At 43.9% G+C, this 21089-nt stretch overlaps 1 protein-coding gene across 1 annotated transcript in view; it reads left to right on the forward strand.

Annotated features, from left to right (window-relative positions):
• TNFRSF11A (TNF receptor superfamily member 11a) overlaps positions 1-21089 on the forward strand; it is a 56683-nt gene that overhangs the window by 25250 nt on the left and 10344 nt on the right. The window contains exons 2-9 of the mRNA XM_030868113.2: positions 1162-1243; positions 2730-2855; positions 6633-6776; positions 9686-9779; positions 10917-11008; positions 12983-13096; positions 15948-16000; positions 18093-18852. Of these exons, the coding sequence (XP_030723973.2) occupies positions 1162-1243; positions 2730-2855; positions 6633-6776; positions 9686-9779; positions 10917-11008; positions 12983-13096; positions 15948-16000; positions 18093-18852 (1465 nt within the window). The remainder of the gene's footprint in view (positions 1-1161; positions 1244-2729; positions 2856-6632; positions 6777-9685; positions 9780-10916; positions 11009-12982; positions 13097-15947; positions 16001-18092; positions 18853-21089) is intronic.

A 21089-nucleotide genomic window follows, 5' to 3' on the forward strand; every position in this document is an offset into this window, starting at 1 on the left:
CAAAGACGGCTTCCTTGCCCTGCCCTCCACTTCCACGGGCCAGTTCCTTTTTCCTCATCTGGCTGAGTTCTTTTTTATCCTGTGAGCCTGTGCTCACTTGTCACACTCCTTGGGACACCTCCCCTGGCCTTCAGCTGAGGGAGGGACCCACCTGGCTCCATCATAGCACACACCCTGATGTGCGGAAGTCCCTTGAGGGCAAGGTTGTAACTTTGGATCCGTGGGACCCAGCAGGACTCTTGGTACGCACAGTGTGAAGTCTGTGCAGCTGAGCCCAGTGCTTCCACTTCTTCGTTCAGTTCATCGCTCCACTGCCTGCCTGTCAACAGGAATGTGTGGTTTTTTTTTCTGACGCTGAGAAAGCTGATAAAGAAAAGAGCTTTTCTGTGGCAAACTGATAAGAATCTGAGTGATTGTAAGGGACTTGGCTTTTTGTTTTGTTCTCCTTAGATGAGCAGACTTGGAAATTAGTATTGGTATTAGAATCATACAGAAAGGAGACAAGGTTCAAAGAGCTGAAGCAGCTTGTCGGGGATCCCTCAGCCAGCGGGCGGTCGGTCAGGGCTCCTGGCTGTAAGCCAGAAGGCTTCCTGTAACCCCTTGCTGTCCCACTTTTTCAGATTCTCTGCATGTTTAAAATTTTAAAAGGTAAGCGGTATTAAGCATCTTTTTAAAATCAGAGCTAGCTTGTAAGACCACCGTTGGCCTCCCCTGGTATAAGACACATGTTAAGGGGCCCCATTCTGTCCTTCTACAGTCTTATGACCAAAGTGGACTGAGCAAACTGTCCACCATGTGATGACACAGAAGTGGGACCAATTTCGTATGTGGGTTGTGTAAAGCGGTTTTCAACCTTCTGTGTACCATTTGTAAATTTCCCTTTCATCCGGCCTATTACCAGGAGCATGACCGAAATTGTTTTAAATGCTTAAATGGATTTGGGTGCCAGAATCATTGGTTTTGTACATTGTTAGGGAGAAATGGGCTAGAATAGGAAAGTGACATCTTTGGGAGGGGGGTGGTATTATGCAGAGCAGTTGTTTCAGGACTGTTTACGGTGATTTCTTATACTTTTCAGAAATGTGAGTCAGTAATTCACTTTCTGTTTTCTCTAGAAAGAACTTGTGCCTAATCTCTACCTGATGCTTACTTTCTCTTTAGGTGACTTTTCAGATCACCTCTCCGTGTACTAGCGAGAGGCATTACGAGCGCCTTGGACGATGCTGTAACAAATGTGAACCAGGTTTGTACCTCCAAACCTCCTGTCATTGTACTCCAAAAGCGGGTGGGGTTCTTTTTTTAATCTAAGGAACCGTTTCTATCCTGCCAGACAAAAAAAAGGAATTGGGTAGGCGTTTTATGGCGGTGGCAGGTAGTGGTGTTTGTCACTCTGAGGACAAAAACTTTTCTCTCAGTAGATGAAATCACCTAAAAATCAAGAGCAATTTCAGAAACTGGTACTTGAATTAAGTACATGCTGGAACATGAATTAAGTACCAGCTTTCCAAAACGCTGCTTCTTGAGAAGGCAAGATGGTTTCTGAAACTCTGTTTTAGAAGTTTGTGATTCAAACTCTCAAAATATGAGATACAACTCTTACTTAAAAGTATTATTTTGCGAAATCCCCTGGCGGTCCAGTGGTTAGGACTCGGGACTTTCACTGCCAAGGGCCCAGGTTTGATTCCTAGTGGGAGAACTAAGATCCTGCAAGCCATGCGGTGTGGCCAAAAAAAAAAAAGTATTATTTTCACAGAAATTAGCGGAGGATGGGGGTGGTCATCTATCCTAGAATCACTGCTAAAACTTGCCGAAACCCTGTTATAACTCCTCCCCACGATACCTGCTGAGGTGTAGAAGGTGGACTGGTCACCACTTCCCCAAAGTTGCTCTGCCAGAAGGTGACCAAGTGTTTCTATGGCCTCAGTGAAGCCCCAAGTCCAGAGGGTCCTCACTCACTCACTGTGCTGGGGAGAGGAGGAGAGCTTTGAGGAAAACGTGCTTACCTTATAACAAGATCCTTTAGATATTTCCGCTACAAATACTTTTTGGGTTCGTAGAATGAAGATCCAGTGATTTTCATGCGTGCATGTGTGTGTGTATTACTCTCTGATCAAACTAAGTTAACCGTGAGCCCACAGTGTACTTGGGACAAAAGAAGTTAACTATCCAGGTTGACAGGAGAGGGGTTTTGAAGATGGGAGGGGAGAGGTGAGAGGAAGTTCCTCTTGCTTAGCCCCCAGGGAACCCCTCAAGTTCTGTAGGCACCAGTTTGAAAACCATAGTTCTTTTCCTGAGTCAGCAGAGGTTTGCGGTGGAAGGGGTGATCTTTTACTTAGAAGACCTAAAAGACTGCTGTGAACACAGGCACAGCAAACCCAGGAGAGGTTATCTGAGCCAGCCGGGAGGGCTGAGGAGCCGTCGCTGTGAGATGTGGTCTTATCTCATGTATCAGTCTACCTTTGGGGGATGTCCTGGGATCATGGTCATGTAAGGGGTCCAGTATATTCGTGCTTGTTTTTTTTGTTTGTTTGTTTTTTGGCCACACCCCGTGGCTTGCAGGATCTTAGTTCCCTGACCAGGGATTGAGCCTGGGCCCACAGCAGTGAAAGCACGGAGTCCTTACCACTGGACCACCAGGGAATTCCCAGATTGGTGCATTTTTGTTGATTTGTTGGCTTTTTTGGGAGGAAGTATTTTTGATTGGTGCATGTTTCTCCTTCTAATTTAAGGAAAGTACTTGTCTTCCAAATGCACTGCTACCTCTGAAAGCGTCTGTCTGCCCTGTGGCCCGGATGAATACCTGGACACCTGGAATGAAGAAGATAAATGCTTGCTGCATAAAGTTTGTGATACAGGTGAGTCAGTCATGTCAGGGGCTGTGTGGATAAATGATATTTTTAGATACAGCAATACTGTCTCTTTTAGGGGCCATGGGAAGAAGTTTTGACCACAGACCCCCAGAAAGATGTGCTTCGGATCCCAGAAGGATTGTGTTAAAATTCTTCATGTAGAACTTCTGTTCTGGAATAGTTTTGTTTTGTTTTGTTTTTATTGAAGTATAGTTGATTTACAGTGTTGTGTTAGTTTCAGCTATACAGCTATACAGCAAAGTGATTCAGATATATATATATATCTGAATATTCATATCTCCGATATTTCCTGTAAAGGGGTTATTAGATCTAGAAGGCTGATCAGAATCTGGGTTTTTCTGCTTTGTTTTTGACAAAACTCCTTCAAAGGTGAGCATAATGTGGTGATGTCAGTACTCACAGAGTAGCTGCTTCTCTCTCTTTTGGGTGATATTAGCAGCTGTTGATGATCATGGCCTAGATCCATTTTCATTAGGGGCTGCAGAAAGGTGATGTTCTAATTCCATCATCCCTTCTTCCTTTATTGGCTGGAATGCTTTCTAAAGAGAAACTTCCCTCATCAGCGGGTTGTTACCCTGAAGTACAGTATATACAGGAAAGGCAGAATGAACGCTTGTAACTTTATTTACCACTTTTCAGAATAATGACTTGATCACCAAGTTGTCTCCAAAGGAATTGTATGAATATTATGAACTCATGCACTTACGTCTTTGAGGTGTTTTAATCTATTGCGGTTACTAGTTTTACTGGTGCTTGGATTATCTCACCTCTCCCAGGTGGCCCCCAAGTCTTTCGATGTGGACCCCGGTGTCCTTCTGAGCTCTCTTGCTCCCAGCCTCACCTTGGACGTTTCCTGCCCTAAAGGTGGAATCAGCCATTTCTCCAAGGATTTCTCATTGCTTTCAGCAGAACATCTTATTTAGCAACTTCAGTCTGGGTGCTGGGAAGCACTCATTGCTACTGGATTGATCCTTGTATATAGGTTTGTTTGTTTGTTTTTTCAGTAGACAGAACTAGGAAATAAGCATTTTTCTAAACATTGTAATTTTTCTAAAGTGTTAGAAACAGCTGGCAGACTTTGTCCAGAGAAGGTAACATGGAAACTCCATTGAGCAGAAGCATCTGATCAAGTCTTTTTTCTTTCCCACTGCTTAGTAATGAGCTTGACTCATTGCTGTCTCTTGGAAAGAAAGATTCACTCTGTCTACTGCCAAAATTGATTAAAGCCCCAAAACTAGCACATTAAGATATTTTAAAATATGTCAAAATTGTTCATAACCACACAGGTTTACATGCACGCACTTATATATATATATATATATATATAAATTTATTTATTTTATTTACTTATTTTTGGCTGTGTTGGGTCTTCGTTGCTTCATGCAAGCTTTCTCTAGCTGCGGCGAGCGGGGGCTACTCTTCATTGTGGTTCGCGGGCTTCTCATTATGGTGGCTTCTCTTGTTGCGGAGCATGGGCTCTAGGTGCGTGGGCTTCAGTAGTTGTGGCTCACGGGCTCTAGAGGACAGGTTCAGTAGTTGTGGCGCACGGACTTAGTTGCTCCCCAGCACGTGGGATCTTCCTGGACCAGGGCTCGAACCTGTGTCCCCTGCATTGGCAGGCAGATTCTTAACCACTGCGCCACCAGGGAAGTCCACATGCACTTACTTTTGAGTGGGATACTGGAATTCAAATTTTCCAAGGAAAATGACACTTGTTCGTATGTTCCAGACAGTATGTCCATGTTTATGCAAGTTGGTCTTGGTGCTTCAGAGCTGACCTGGGCCTTGGAGAGTGGACACAGAAGGGAGTGGAGACTTCTCAGGTTCACCCAGCTCTGGTCTGAAAAGAATGGGAACAGGAAGCATTCCCTCCCTGCTGGTTATAACTTGAGACAGTGAAGGAGGGAACAGGTTTCTGGCTTCTTTGTTTTCTCTTGGAACTCTGTCCTAGGCAGTTCAGGCTGCTATAACAGAATACCACAGACTCAGTGGCTTAAACAACAAATATATATACAGAAGAGTTCTGTAGGCTGGAAGTCTGGGATAAGGGTGCCAGCATGGCGGGGATCTTGGTGTGTTCCCTATTCCTTGTTTCAAGACAGCCACTTTCTTGTGTCCTCACGTGGTGGTGAACAGAGAGAGAGCAGAAGCAAGCTTTGTGCCGTCTCTTATTATAAGGACACTAATCCCATTCATGGGGGCTCCACCCTCATGACCTAATCACCTCCCAAAGCCCCCACCTCCTAATATCATCACACTGTGGTGGGGGGGGGTTAGGATTTCAACATATGAATTTTGAGAGGACACAAACATCAGTCCATAACAAACTCTGATTAGTATTCAGAAATATAAAGTACAAGGGCTGTTTGGACAATCCAGGTGAGATGGGGATGTATAGGAGGAGTAGGAAGTCTGTTTTAAATAAATGTTATTGTGTTGTTTCATGTATGCATGTGTGTGTGCAGGTAATTCTTGTTATTCATGGTAGTTATGTTCTATAAAGTCACCACAACACTGAGCTAGCAAATACTGAACCACCACTCCTGGGTGGGTGAACATAACCTCATTTTGTATGTGTTTCTGTGTAAAGACACCTTATTTAAGAAATATTTTGATTCATTAACAATGAACTCACAATAAACAGCCTTGAACAAAGTTTATCTAATGCATGGACTTTCTCCAGAAGACACATCATGGCCTTCTTGGACTTAGAAACACTCGACAGCACTTCAGCCCTATGCTTGGGGGCCATTTTAAACAGTGAACTCACCAATAAAAAACACAAAAATGCCAAAAATAGGACACTAAATAGACCTCAAAAAAGACTCTGATTTCCAGTGTGACAGCTAAAACTAGAAGGCAGTGTCACCCCGTTTGCCCTTGGCTGGGGACATCCACGTCCAGCCGGTGACTCAAAATTTTCGCTGTTCTGCATGTGTTGGAGGATAACTGCAAAAGCACCAGGAGTTATTGATTTGGGGGTTACGATTAAGTTTTAACTAGTAGGCGAAATTGCCAACATGAACCAGCGAATAATGAGGGTCGACTGTGTATGAGCATTTATCTCTATTCCACAAAAACTGGAAAGAGCCAGGAGGTTTGAGATAAGGAGAAGAGAAGAGCGCTTTGCTATGTGTTGTGAGAAAAGAGACAACTAACGTGTTATCCTAAGTTTTGGGGGAGAGATTAATTTCCAAGTTTGTCACCAGGCCCAACCTCCTTACTTTGCCCGTATCTAATCCCACAGTGACGCCTGTTTTCAGGACTCTGAATAATCCTGCAGTCCTGCGGGATCCCAAGATGAATCCCCAGTCTCCAGAAACCCAGTTCTCTTAGGTCTGATCTAGCATTGGTGTTAAGAATGTTTGTTACATTTGAATTTACTAAAACTCAAGAAGCTGTGAAGTCGATTATTTTGCATTCGTCAAAATAGTCAATGATCAGAAACTCCCCAGGCCTTAATCTTCCTACCAACATGAAAACTGACTTTTCAAAAACCACAAGACTCTTAATTATTGAGAGAGAGAGAGAAAAAAAAACACAAAAAACCTTCTGGGATGTTTTAGTGCCAGCACAGGAAGTGTGAGGGGGAACTTGGGAGTTCCTGAATCCCGGAGTCCTGAGTGATTCATCCGTGCGCTGCGTCCGGGGCGGTCTGGGTGGTTTGGGGCTGGTGGTGCTGGAGAGCGAGTGGCACGAGGTGGAAGGTGTGTATCCGCCCTTGCTCCCGCTGCCTCGCCGCCCTGTCTTTCTCTCCCGCAGGCAAGGCCCTGGTGGCCGTGGAGCCCGGCAACCGGACGGCTCCGCGGCGCTGCGCCTGCACCGCCGGGTACCACTGGAGCGAGGACTGCCGCTGCTGCCGCCGCAACGCCGAGTGCGCGCCCGGCTTCGGCGCCCGGCTCCCGGGTACGAGCCGGGGTCCCGCGTCTGGCGGCGCTCCCAAAGCCGTGCAAGTACCCCCAGGCCAAAGCGGCCTCTCAGACGGCTTCCCTGAGTCATGACACTCTTCGGGACCAGGGGCCGCTGGAGGAGGCTGAGGGTTCCCTGGGAACGGACTGCAGGTTGTGCGCCTCCGGGGGAATGTGAGAGCTCGGCCCACGCGCTCTTCTCAAGGCTCCTCCTTTCGAACCTTCCCATGCCCACTAAGGGGGGAACCGGATCATGCAGGGGTCCCCAAACCTTTTTTAAAACATGTGCACCCTCTTAGGAGAATTTTGGAAAGCCGTGCACCTCCTGACAAAATTTTAAATAGCTAAACATTTTTATTACAAATTGAAAAAGTCGCTTAAGGACTTAGTTTGCAGGGAATTGGAACAGCAGTAAGTTACACTTTCTAAAATATTCAGCGGAATCAAAACATGGGATAGCAACTGAATAGCCATCATCATCCATTTAAAAATGCACTGATCGTCTTTACCTGTTGGAAATTTTATATAGTTCTTTTCTCTCCTTTGATTTGTATCCATTTCACCTTCCCCACAGAGTTTTATCCTAATGTATTTTTAGGCTGGGGGGGGGCGTTTATGCTAATCACCTTTTCATACTCTTTCACATGAAAAAAAAATGCACCTATTTGAAATTTTAATTTTTAAAAATTTCTTGTGACTCAGGGTTCTAAGCGTAAAAACATTTCTTCTGGACTGAGTTGTTACTACAGTTGTTATTATTATACACAGTTGGTCCAAAAGCTGAATATATTATATTTTGCTATATTATAATTATAAAAGTAAAACACAGGGTTGGGAGAATTAAAAAAATATTATTCATTTCATTTCGTATGGAGGAAAATGTCCATCACAGAGTCTGACACAGTCAGTCCTTCAATTAAACCAGACAGGCTTTCTCGTGGGAAGAAGTCTGACGATTTTTTAATTACTAAAATAAATCTCCCTGTGACAGCCTGCTCCCTTCTGAATTCTGGTTCTGAGATATAGGCAAGACCCAGAGCCTTTCCAAAAGTTTGTTAGCTGCATGAAAAAAGGTGCTGGTAAAAAAAATAAATAAATAAAGGTGCTGGTCCCTTTCTGCTTTTTTTTTTTTTTTTTTTTCTGGTCAATGTCCTCTCTGCTTTGCTCCTTTGGAAATGGTGCATTCTTCAGCAATAGGTGGAGGGTAGAGGGGGGTGACGTGGATGACTGAAAATTTTACCCCTGCCTTGCAGTATATTTGAACTCAGAACAACTGAACCTGATCCCAAACACCCCATATCTGTTGTCACACCCTTGCCCTTAATAGATAGGGAAAGACAGAAGCTGTAATGAGGTGCTCTGAATGCAGGAGCTTTTTTCCATCACCAGTATTTTGACTTGTTGCTTTGTTTGGCATCTCAGAAGCTGTGGTAGGATTTGGAGAAGGTATGAAGTGTGCCTTCTTTTATAACGTGGGAGTGTGATTGTGGAAGGAAAAAAGAGAAAGGAGAATGTGCAGGATGCCCCCAGCAGGTCAGTGTTACAAAGAGCAGACGTGAAAGTCGTGTCCCTTCAAGCTCTTCGTGCCTTGCAGCCCCTTTAGGAAGCCGCTTTGTTTTTAAGGGTTACTCTTCCAGAGGGTGTTTGTCTTTTGAAAAGCTGTTTGAATTAATACGAGTGACTAGATGTTACATGCACCTTTGTTGATATCATTTCAAGGCAAATCAAATTGCTAGAGTAAGGGGTGGGTACCCTACTAATTGAGGCAATTGCAGAAATCAAGAATGTACTTCCCACTTGACTTTGGACAAAGAAAATGTAATTCCTTATTTTAGGGTTTTATTCATGAAAATAAACCACAGAAGTGCTACTAATTTCAAGAGTGATTTGTGGTTTTGGCACAAGCCAGTTGCTTATTATGATATCACATGGTAGCCAGTGTCCTTCTTTACTGGAATTACCAAAGGGTCATCATGTGTCAGTTGCAGTAAAGGTAATAGACATAGGAAATCTGAGACATTTCCTATTTTGATAATGTAGTTCATGTGGAATATGAGAGAGGTGAAGACAGCTTACTAACCAGGATCAATTCCTGCTTTCAGTGCTGTGGCTTAAGGCAGGGGTCCAAAATCCATCCCCCCACTTTTGTTTGTGTAAATAGGATGTTATTGGGACACAGCCCCATCCATTTATTTTTAACACATTATCTGTGACTTCTTTCACACTACAAGTAATTTGCAGAGACCGGAGGGCCTGCAGAGCCTAAGATATTTATTGTATGGCTGTTTATAGAAAACTGTTACTACCAACCCTTGGTTTAGGGGAAAGAGACCTATAGTGTAGGTTGGTTCATTTTTTTCTTTTCTCTTTGTTTTGTTTTGTCAACACTCCAATACTTAGACTGGTGAGAGTATTGATCAGAAAAGGTCAAGACAAGAAGTTTCCTTTAAAAGCAGTCAATGGGCTGCCATTCTCTGTACCCAAAGCCTGGTGTAAGCCCCAAAGGGGAGACAGGTGAGAACAGACAGGTGCTTGATTAAAACAAAACAGATAGCAGGCTCCCTGGCCAGGAAACAAAGGATCGGTGACCAGGACGGTGGCTTTGACCGGTAGAGGGTCCGGACCAGAGAGCTGGATCTAATTCAGATCTAATTCAGGTCTGGCGTTGGCGCCCTGACAGTGAGCCAGTTCCCCTCTGGACACAGTGCTGTCACCTGCTGTGGGGTCTCGGGCCCTCTGAAGTCTGTGAGGACTTCAGCCACCGGCCGCAGGTGGTGAGGGCAGGAATGGGGAGGCAAGAGACAGGTGGGGCGCTTCTGATCTCTGGTCCTCTGGACCATCCTCCTGGCCGATCTCTAAGTGTCCTCGTTTGTCTTGTGTTCTTTTGTCTGTTGGTCTTTTTGACAGTGCAGCTCAACAAGGACACGGTGTGCGAGCCCTGCCTCGCAGGCTACTTCTCCGACGCCTCTTCCTCCACAGAAAAGTGCAAACCCTGGACCAAGTAAGTGACAACGAAGGAACCCAGAGGGTTTGTTGATTTTAAACCCAACTCAGCCTCTGCTGTCTCGTCTGTTTTGAAAACAGACTGATTCCGTGTGATGAGGCTTCCTCTGGAAGCCAGGTTCACAACAGAAAAAGTCTGTCAATTGGGCCTGAGGGCCGTAAACCAGTGCAGCCAATCTTCTCCCTGTGTGTGACAGGAGCTGTGTATTGCTTGTTAGATTCAGTTTGACTGAAGCTTTGACTTATAGTTGCAGCTGCTTTTTCCCTTTTTCTAACCTTATTTAGTTGCAAATTACTTAACGATGCTTATTATCAGTCCCACTTTTCCCAGCTTCCCAGCATCACTGGTTTACTTGTACAAAGATGTGTGTGTGTGTGTGGTGTATGTGCAAATAGAAGCCTCCTGTTTAAATAAATGTTTACACACTTGGGGTTTTTTTCCCGCATAATATATCCTGAAGGAAGCTCATTCCATATTAGTTCACTTAGATCTTTGTGGCTTTTTATAGCTACATAGTATGTCATCATAGAGATGTACCATAATTTATTTAATAAGCTCTCTATTGATAGTCATTTAAGTGGTTTGCAGTCTTTTGGAGTAGTAACTAAGTTTGCAATGAATCATCTTTTCTATGTACTATCTCACACTTATGTGAGTATATCCAGAGTGAAATTCCTGAGTCCTTTCATGGCATGCTTGTTGTTGAATACTCATAATCAATGTCATGATTCTTTTAGTTCCCAATAAATGAATTCTCGTAAAATATTTATTTTCTGATCCACTTATCCAAGTTTTATTTTGAAAAGATTTTCTGTGTTTTCAGCTTCGAAAGGGTATTCATCCAAAGTTTATCACTTAGCCATGCCATGGTAATTGAATTTGGAATCTTCTTTACTGAAGCCACCAGTCTTTTCTCTTTTGGACCATGCTCTCAGAGTGGTTCTTAGAGAACACTGGCAGTAGTTACTATTGGCTTTGTCCACCTTAATGATGTGTGGCTAGACACTGGCAATTCAAACATCCACAAAGACCTGGTTCCTCTCCTGAATGAGCTTGCAATCTAAAGGGATAGGACCTTTTGTAGTTTTAATAAGAATATAAAACCAAAGCACTTACCGACCTTTCCCCTCACAGCTGTACCATTCTTGGAGAGACAGAAGCACTTCACGGGACCGATAAATCAGATGTGGTTTGTAGTTCTCTTCCACCTACAACACCACCAAATGGTATGTTGAATAGAGCAGGTTGGTTGGGTAGATGTGCCCCAGTCTAGTCAGCTCTTCTAGATTTCTCCGGAATTACATGCTGTATCCAGAGGCGTCCATTTCTCCCTTTTCATCTCGTCCTATCCATGGTCAGCTCAGTATTTCATTTTTATTAGTATTTTAATTCCAGATATGTTGTTTATTTGATAATTTTCTACTGTGGAATGGATAACTAGTAATTTATTCGTATGTGCCAAAAAAAGGAATGGATAACTAGTAATTTATTCGTATATGCCAAAACAAGAAAGAAAACTGAGGTGCAAACATAAATTAAAATGCCCAAATGTGATAGGATGGTGGTGGTCACAGTGGTCACAGTAGGGTACCTATGGGAGATTTTGGTCACCAGCCAGAGTTAACAACTTGTTAGAAGATAGTTATCATTATTTCTGGAACATCCTGTGGATCAAATCAATCTCAAGTACAGTTTTCAATGATTGACAGAAAGTTGACAGTTAATGGCGGAAGCTGCTTACCCAGGTGAGCGAGATGCTGTGAAGGTGGGTCCGTGTATCACAGCACAGGAGGAGACATAAGTGGCAAGAAAACCTTTCTAATGAGGCAAGAGAACCTAGGCCACAGAGCGATGGGGTTGATGAACATTGACTAAGAAAATCAAGGCCTTAGCTTTGACATTTTGGCAAATGGGAGAACATCAAAGCGTTCTGGGTAAGGAATTGCACGGTCAGAGCAGCATTTATAAAGACCATTAAGAGGACATTCAGAATAACTGAGGGAATAAAAAACTGTCTTAAAAAAAACAGAAGGAGAGGACTTCCCTGGTGGCGCAATGGTTGAGAATCCTCCTGCCAATGCAGGAGACACGGGTTCAAGCCTGGTCCGGGAAGATCCCACATACCACGGAGCAACTAAGCCCGTGCGCCACAACTACTGAGCCTGCACTCTAGAGCCTGTGAGCCACAGCTACTGAGCCCGTGTGCCACAACTACTGAAGCCTGTGCACCTAGAGCCCAAGCTCTGCAACAAGAGAAGCCACGGCAATGAGAAGCCCACGCACTGCAACGAAGAGTAGCCCCCGCTCGCTGCAACTAGAGAAAGCCCGCGTGCAGCAGCAATGCAGCCAAAAAAAAAAAAAAAAAGACAGAAGGAGAGGAAAAGCAAGAGTCCGGAAACCAGGTCATGTAAACCAAGAGCTTATAATATAAAGGTACTAGCATTTAAGTGATCAAGGGGAGATGAAACAAATGGTTGAGTCCACACTGTGTTGTAGATGAAGTACCTGAAACACTTTGCAGGGTGGCTGTGGTTCTGTTCTCATGACCAGAAAAACCCTGGTGCCATGTTATTTGGAAAGAGATTTGATAAGGGGCTTCCTTTTGCCTCCAGGGCCCATCCACCTAGACAGAGTGAAGTGTTCTGTAGGTAAACAAAGATGATGGATGGTGTGCTCGTCCCTATTAGAGTTGTTCTAAAGTAGAAGCATTTAAATATGGTCCTGGGCTGGCCCCGCAGAGATATGGCAGCCGGCAGGACCGGGCTGCATTGTCGATTTCACCCTTCTGAGCGGGAGCTCTTCCTGACAAACCTACAGTCAGGGCCGGGGACCTTCCTGTTGTTCTTATTTCACACCAACACCCTTGATTCTGGGGTTTGATTGAAAGGGTTATGGGTTTTTTGGGGGGGGTTGTTGTTTTTTTTGGGGGGGGTGGTTATGCGGCCCTCTCACTGTTGTGGCCTCTCCCGTTGCGGAGCACAGGCTTCGGACGCGCAGGCTCAGCGGCCATGGCTCACGGGCCCAGCCGCTCCGCGGCATGTGGGATCTTCCCGGACCGGGGCACGAACCAGCATCCCCTGCATCGGCAGGCGGACTCTCAACCACTGCGCCACCAGGGAAGCCCAGGGTTATGTTTTTAAATGGAGAAAGTAAAAATAAACAGTCTTTAATGCCATTTTTCTCATTTTCTTCCAACACAGAACCACAGATTTACTTGCCCAGTTTAATTATTCTGCTTCTCTTCATATCTGTGGCATTAGTTGCTGCTGTCATCTTTGGTGTTTACTATAGGAAAAAAGGGAAAGCACTAACAGGTATTGTGTCTATGGTGGGTTTTGAAAATGAATCTTAAAGCCAATAGATACATTTCTAGGTGTATGCTTTGAAGAGGCGTATACTGCCCTCCGACTGCCTCTGGTGATCTGTTTAAACTAAGGTGACACACGCTTTATACCTAATTCATTGTTCTCTGGCAAAACAAACAAACGAACAAAAATCCATTGTGCCTGTTTATGTATATGCAAACAAAAATATTCTAGGTGCAGGAAACCAATGACTGTTGTATAGATTATATAGTGTCAGATATACAGAGGTTGCATTTATCCTAGAACACAAACATTTTTAATTACTTAAATTTAATTAATTACTTAATTAAAACAGAGACAAAATGTTCAGGTAAATGACAGATGGAAAGTTTTGACTGGGGTGTTACCCTGATAGGTGAATTTAAAATTCTGAAAATAAGTGGTCTTATATTCAGTAAAATGCAGGTGCTCATTCTTAGAATGAATAATCAAGTGTCGTCTTGTTTATTGGGAATAGTTTTTCCACAAAAAAAAAATTGTTTGATAGTGTCTTTTAACATCACATCCTGTTTGACTTTTATACTACAAAGCTACAAAGTATAATTTTTAAGAAACTGTTCAAGGCTCCACTACATTTCCTAAACCTAGTGCACATCATTGTCTTTTGAAGCACCTGTGGTCTCACCATCCTTTCCCATTTTCAGTTGCTCACTTGTTTTGTCCACCTCTGCTTTGCTGTGATTCCATCAGTTCTCTCACAGTCACATCCATAGACTTCATGAAATCCTGCATATCTTAGTATTTGCATTAACATTCCATTGCCTAATGTAACACTGGGCAATCAAAAGATTAAAGAGGGAAGATGGTGACTGACGATGCCAGTGTTAAGCAGAGAGTATTTGAAGAGGAAAAGTTAGAATTAACTTTTTAAAAAGTCTATCATTATTGAATATTGTTATTTAATGCAACGTCACCTCCCCAGCATCGGAACTGGGGATTTGAATAATGCATGTTCAGAGATGCTGATGGATTGCTCACTCATATAGCCATGTTTTCATGAGATAAACAGACTCCCAGTATTTTATTCTTTAGTTTTTTTCTCTGTGATAATCTCTTTTGGCCATATCTTACCAATGGCAAAGGCAATGGGCCTGCCCGTCACTGAGTCGGGATGTGTGACTGTCAGCTTTCTCATCATCCCTTCATTCAACACATGTTTTTTGGCCACCAGGGACTGAACAGACACTGGGGTCTCAATACTGAGCAACACAAACAGAGCCAGTGCCCTCATGGAAGAAGCTTCTCTGTGAGCAAGGCAGGGATTGGCCCATAGAATGAGGCTGAGTGTGGAAAGGGAGGTGCAAGAGCTCCAGGGGTGACAGAGTTGTCTGTCCAGCCTCAGGTTCGGCCAGGGCCTCCCAGGGCGGAGGCAGGGGACCTGAGATCTGAAAGACAAGTTGCAATGAACTAGCCCAAGGGGAGCTAAGGAGAATCAAAAGCATTCCATGCAAAGAGAATTGCATGATTGGAGGGAGCAGAACAAGTTGGGGGGATTGGAAGGTTAGCGCAGCTGGAGCAGAAAGTCAGAACCAGTGTGACATGAAACTGCTAAGAAATGTGCTCCCATCCTGAGCAGAGGGAGGCAGAACAACCCTGTGGTTTTCGTATTTGGCTATTTTAGTAATTAAAACAAATTTGGGGGGTACAGAAAGAGTGGATGCAGACCCACCAGTAAGGAGGGCTTTTGCAGTCAACCAGGAGAGAGATTATCATAGTAGTTATGAGTAATTACCACCTCTGTGTACAAATGTTATTTTTAGTATCATCTGTAATTGTCTAGTCCTGATCCCTAAAAGGAAAGAGCTGCAACTTTCCTTTTATTTGGAGTATCTTTATTTTTATATAATTTTAAAGTGATAGAAAATAAGCACAAATAATAATGATGATAGTCGTCACTGACATATTAAATATTTATCATGTGCCAACACTGCTCTCCATATTTTATGTGTCCTAAGTCTCCACAGCAGCACTGAGAGGGAGGCATTATTATTTCCCCCGTTTTATGATGTGGAAACTGAGGCTCAGAGAGGTTAAATAGACCAGGCAAGGTCACATAGAGGCATCATTACCTATTATGATGACGTCATTATCATCCAGTGGAAAATGGACCACCTCTTAGCTTTAGTCTTTATAGTGAATTCAACATCAGATATTCAGTGGAGGTGGGAAAAAATTTTATCTTTGTATTATATACATTCATAGATTTTTTTAATTCATAGATTTGACCTTTTAAGTTTCATCAGTTCTATTTTAAAAAGTTAAGGAAGATATACTTTGTACATGCCACAGAACATATTCTTCTTTCTTCTGAGAAGCAGCAGGGTGTAGGGGAAAAGGATTCGGGGCCCGCTGGAATTCAGTGGGGCCTGACACAGCATTCTGGCATGCACTTTACTTTTATCATACATATATTTGTGCTAAGTCCCCTAGACCCACGTCACCTTTGTTCCCCTACAATACCTAACAGGGTCCCTAATAGTCAAAGAAAAATTGCTAAGGGCATGAGAATGTCTATAGTCAAAACAGCAGCTCTGACAGCCCTCAGATGTGCCTGAAGGTATTCAATGGAACATTAGGGCATCATGTTTGACTTTACATAGATCAAAAATTTCTGTGTTTAATAGGAGGAGGAAGATGGCTTTAGTCTTTAAATTGGTTGATTTTCCTTTAAATGTTTCACTCTCAGATTTGCAGACGATTTTGTTTAAAGACAATATTGATCTGACATAGTGGTCAATAATACTGAATTAGAAATAGGAAATAATAATATGAAGCGCTTATCCTTACTTTGTTTTTCTAGCTAATTTGTGGCACTGGGTCAATGAAGCTTGCGGCCGCCTAAGTGGAAATAAGGTAAATTTAAAAGTCTTAAGTGCCTCCTTTAAGTACTGTTAACAATTTGGGGGAATTCCCTGATGGTCCAGTGGTTAGGACTCGGCGCTTTCACTGTCAGGGCCCGGGTTCCATGCCTGGTCGGGGAACTAAGATCCCACAAAGCCGAGTGCACGAGGCCAAAAAAAAAAAAAAAATTGGCTGATATAACTATTATTAGTCAAATATTGAGTCAAATTGTGAATGGGTACTTCGTTGAGAGGATGGAACCTCAAATCCCAGGACTGATCCCCACAGAGTAACCCAAAGCCCAAGTCAGTGCTCATCCTAAATGCTGTTTTCTTTGTATTTCATTCCATTTCTGTCATCTCTCTGCCCATGTATTATTTATATTATTATTTTAGTGCCAATCTCTATTGCCTAGGACAGATTCCTAGGAGGGAAGAGCAGTCACATTCCTGTACTCTGTAGTTATTTTGGTGGCTTTTAATTTTGGTATAACTTTAGAATTGTAGGAAAGCAGTGAGATAGTACAAAAAACTTCCACCTGCCCTATACTCAGATCCACCGATTGTTTATATTTTCACATTGCTTTATTATTTGCTATCTGTACGTTTGTATATGCATATGTATATTTTTTCTCTTGAACCATTTTTTTAAAGTTTATTTATTTAATTTATTTATTTTTTGGCTGCGTTGGGTCTTTGTTGCTGCGCACGGCTTTCTCTAGTTATGGCTAGTGGGGGCTACTCTTCGTTGTGGTGCACGGCCTTCTCATTGCGGTGGATTCTCTTGTTGCAGAGCACGGGCTCTAGGCGTGCGGGCTTCAGTAGCTGTTGCTCACGGGCTCTAGAGCACAGTCTCAGTAGCTGTGGCGCATGGACTTACTTGCTCCCCGGCATGTGGGATCTTCCCGGACCAGGGCTCGAACCTGTGTCCCCTGCATTGGCAGGTGGATTCTTAACCACTGTGCTACCAGGGAAGCCCTCTTGAACCATTTTAGAGTGTGTGGCAGACATCATGTTCCTCTACCCTTAAATACTCATGTGAATTTCTTAAGAACCAGGACATTCTCTTATATAACCATAGTACCTTTATCAAAATCAAAAAATTTAGTAGTGGTACAATACTATTATATATCAATAATTTACATTTGATCTTAAAATTTCATTAATTATCCCATTATATCCTTTAGGTCTAGGTTCTTAGGTATAAAGATATATACATTTTTAAAATTTTTTTTTTTTTATTTTTGGCTGTGTTGGGTCTTCGTTGCTGCATGCAAGCTTTCTCTAGTTGCGGCGAGGGGGCGTTACTCTTCGTTGCGGTGCTCGGGCTTCTCATTGTGGTGGCTTCTCTTGTTGCGGAGCACGGGCTCTAGGCACGCGGCCGTCAGTAGTTGTGGCTTGCGACCTCAGTAGTTGTGGCGCAGGGGCTTAGTTGCTCTGTGGCATGTGGGATCTTCCCGGACCAGGGCTCAAACCTGTGTCCACTGCATTGGCAGGCGGATTCTTAACCACTGTGCCACCAGGGAAGTCCCTAAAGACATACAAATTGTAAACCTTGAGCTCATACTGATTTCTCCGATTCTGGTCCCAACACTACAGGATTTATTGTAGTCTTTCTTTAGCTGTATTTGAATCTTCCCTTCTCCAGCAGTAAGAAACCCAGCTCCGATTATTCTCAGTATATTTACTCAGTTCCAGAATACACAGAAAGTAGTTTCAGAATCCCTAAGCCATACCACAGCGAAAAGCAAAGCTACTAACCAGAGTTCAATATTTGTTTACAGGGTTTTTTAAAAATTTAGATTGAGGGTATAGGCAAAATCCTGTGTTCTAAAGTTATTTGGGTCAGCTCTCCCCCTGGCTTCAGTGTAAACATGCTATCCCATTGGAAATGCAGTTAGATTCATCTGATTCTGGTTGTACTCTATCTGAGGGTTCTCCCCACCCCCTAATCTTAAATAACCCAAATAAAGCGACATAGTGAGTATTCCATCTGTACTTGTTATGGTGGAAATAATTACTCTAAGCACCATTTTCAGCCACGTTTAGCAGACCCATGTTCTAACATCGCTGGATTAATGCTCTGCCTTCTGAATTTGAATCAGCAGGAGTCCTCAGGCAGCAATCTTAGCTGCACTCGTGTGGAAGCCCCTAGTCAGCGTGAAATCTGTGAGGGTGTCTTACTGCTGACTCTGGAACAGAAGATGTTTTCTGAAGATATGTGCTGTCCTGACAGTGGAGGTGCGTGTGCAGGTGGCGGTCCCTGTGTGCTGGGAGAAGATGCCGGGATGCTCACCCTGGTCAGCGAGATTGAGGGGGACCCCTTCAGGCAGATTCCCACGGAAGACGAATACGTGGACAGGCCCCCCCGGACCCCAGACTCTATATTATTCTTCACTCAGCCTGGAAGCACATCCACACCGCCTTTCCCTGAACCCCTGGAGGTGGGAGAGAATGACAGTCTAAGCCAGTGCTTCACTGGGACAGAGAGCTTGGTGGATTCCGAAAGCTGCCACTTCGCCGAGCCTCTGTGCAGGACTGACTGGATTCCTATGTCCTCCGAAAAGTACTTGCAAAGAGAAGTGGAGGGTGGCAATTGCCCCCACTGGGCAGCCAGCGCCAACTCTGCAGATGGCTGTGCAGGCTGCAGGAGCCCTGCTGGGGAGGACCGGCAACCCCTGATGGGTTGCCCCCAAAGTGGACCCTTGCCCCAGAGCGCCTATGGCATGGGCCTTCCTCCCGAAGCAGCTGATGGGGCAGAGGCGGGAGGCCAGCCCACGGATGGGGCTGAAGCACGGCTTCCCAGCTCCACGAGAGGAGGTCCTGGCTCTGGAGGCCCTTCCGGTGAGCAGCCACCTGCATCAGGTAAGTGACTCTGCTGCTTTCTCCCTTCTGAGCAAAAAGGCCTGGTCTCTGTGCAGTATCTGGGGACAAGTGTCATGTGCCGTTCAGGAAAGAGGGACAGTAACGTGGGAAAAGTTCAGCTCGAGAATTTCCTCCTGATAAGCCTCTTTACAGGCTGGGTTTTGAGTCAGTCCACATGTTGGGTTTGTGGATTGTACCCCTGGGGCTCTCTCTCTTGGTTTATACGTGCCCCATGCCCTTTTGCATTCAGGCTTCTCACAATGGGATTAGACCTCAAATCCCCGCATTGACCCCTGAAGACAATGCCAACATTGACCACAGGACTGGCTGAAGGCAAGGCGTTCCCTCAGATTTCCGGGTTTGGGTTTTTTCTATAAAGCGACCTAGGCCTCAAATTTCCCCCTAAAAAAGCTGTTATAAATTTCAGGACAAGAAACAAAATTGTTTAGTTAATCGTTGATTAATTAATATTTATTGAGTGTAGCTTGTTGATTCTGGGCCGGATTAATGAGGCAGTGGCTGTCCTTTGATGCTTTTTATGAGAAGCCCCTTTTATAAACACTGCATAGGATATATTTATGGAACCAGGAGGATGGCTTTACAATTTAAAATCATTATAGAGATTTATTGCTGCACCACTGCTTGAGCGTGAATAGCCCACCAGTTGTAACATTATAACTTTTCTGCGAAGGTAGAACAATCCTCTGTTTTATTATGTAGTTACAGGGAACTTTTCTGCTGATGGTGAGGGCTTTCTCTGGTTCCGGGGATTATTTGCTGTATTATGGGAAGGGGGTGGTCAGGGATCTCTGAGAATTTTCTGAAAGCTATAGACCCTCTCTCCAGAAAAATGAATATATGCATATGTACTACTTAAGGGGCTTCACAGAATCTTCCCAAACTCTAAAACCACAAAGCCCGTTCATGGACCACCTTTATCCTGGGATGCTTTTTCTTTTTCTTTCCTGCCTCTTTAGTTAGACCGCCACTGGGTCTAGCAGCTGGTCTTTGAATTGTTTTATAACCGTGAGGTAGCTCAGTCGGGCCCTAAATGGAGACTGTTTTGCCCCATGCTAATGGTGGCTCCTGCCTCATTGGGTAGAACAATGAATTTGAATCTGTTCTCCAAGGTCTGTGGTTTTGCCACAACTACACAGATTCACTGAGGTGTAAATTCTCTCTCAGTTCTCAGTCCAACTGAAAGGAGGAGGTGGGCTTGGGGATATTTTCCAAAGAACTGATGTGTTTTTCCTCCAGAAGACCTCAACTTATTTTTTCAAAGATTTTAAGTAATTTCCGTGTCTAAAAGTTTGGCTCTATGGTTCGTTTGTATTGTTCTCTTTCTTTTCTACGGGTTAATTTTCTTCCCACTGGTTGCACACACAGAGAGAACACGAGTATTTGGGGGTGTGGGGAGGAGGGAGGCGGAACCTCAGTTTGGCAGCTGCCACGTCTTGTGACGCTGCCAGGGGACAGACCTGTTTTTCAGTTGCTAACATCAGGAAGGTGATGTTTGCTGCTGTGTGAAAGGCAGCAGCAGTTCTTGGAAGAACAGCACTGGCCAAAGTGAAGGAGATCAATGTTTTCGTTGTGTCAGGAAACCAAAAAGGCGGATCCGAGCTCTCCTATAAGGAGTTAAAGCAGTGCCCATCTCTGCTTTTTTTATCTTTTTTTTTTCTCCAGCACTAAACATCTAGGCATGGAAAGAAGAAGAAGAAAAAAAAAAAAAAAGCATGTCATCAACTAAGTGGTATTAATCTGCAAAAAGTTGACACTGCTTTTCCTGTCTTGATCTGGTGCTCAGCCGTGTAAAACACCCGTAGAGAGTTGCCAGCAAGGGGCCAAATTCATGTTTGCTTGAGGAGTAGCAGCCGCCAGGCTGATTTTTGAGGCTGTGCAGGTCTCTCCATAATTACTTCTACATAAACAGGCCTTCTGATTCCTGGTCAAAATAGCACTTTCTCATTATTGCTTTTTTTTGGTCATAGTTTATCTTCTATAAAATGTGTGAAAGAGGATGGAGCTTGGGTGGGGTTAATTCTACATGATCTCTTGAAAGCCACTGTGCTCTCAGGACTTGAGGGAGGTGACCTTTTTATTGGCTTTTGGATTTTTATATGTGAGTATTTAAGAAGAAAAAAACTTACAACCAAATCAAGTGGTTTCTGCAGAAATGACAGGGTTGGGCGCCACCTAAGTAGGGAAAAGTATCTCCTTTGCACCCAGCTTCCTTTTGA

This window comes from Globicephala melas, chromosome 13 (assembly GCF_963455315.2).
Source record: "Globicephala melas chromosome 13, mGloMel1.2, whole genome shotgun sequence".
Taxonomy (NCBI): Eukaryota; Metazoa; Chordata; class Mammalia; order Artiodactyla; family Delphinidae; genus Globicephala; species Globicephala melas.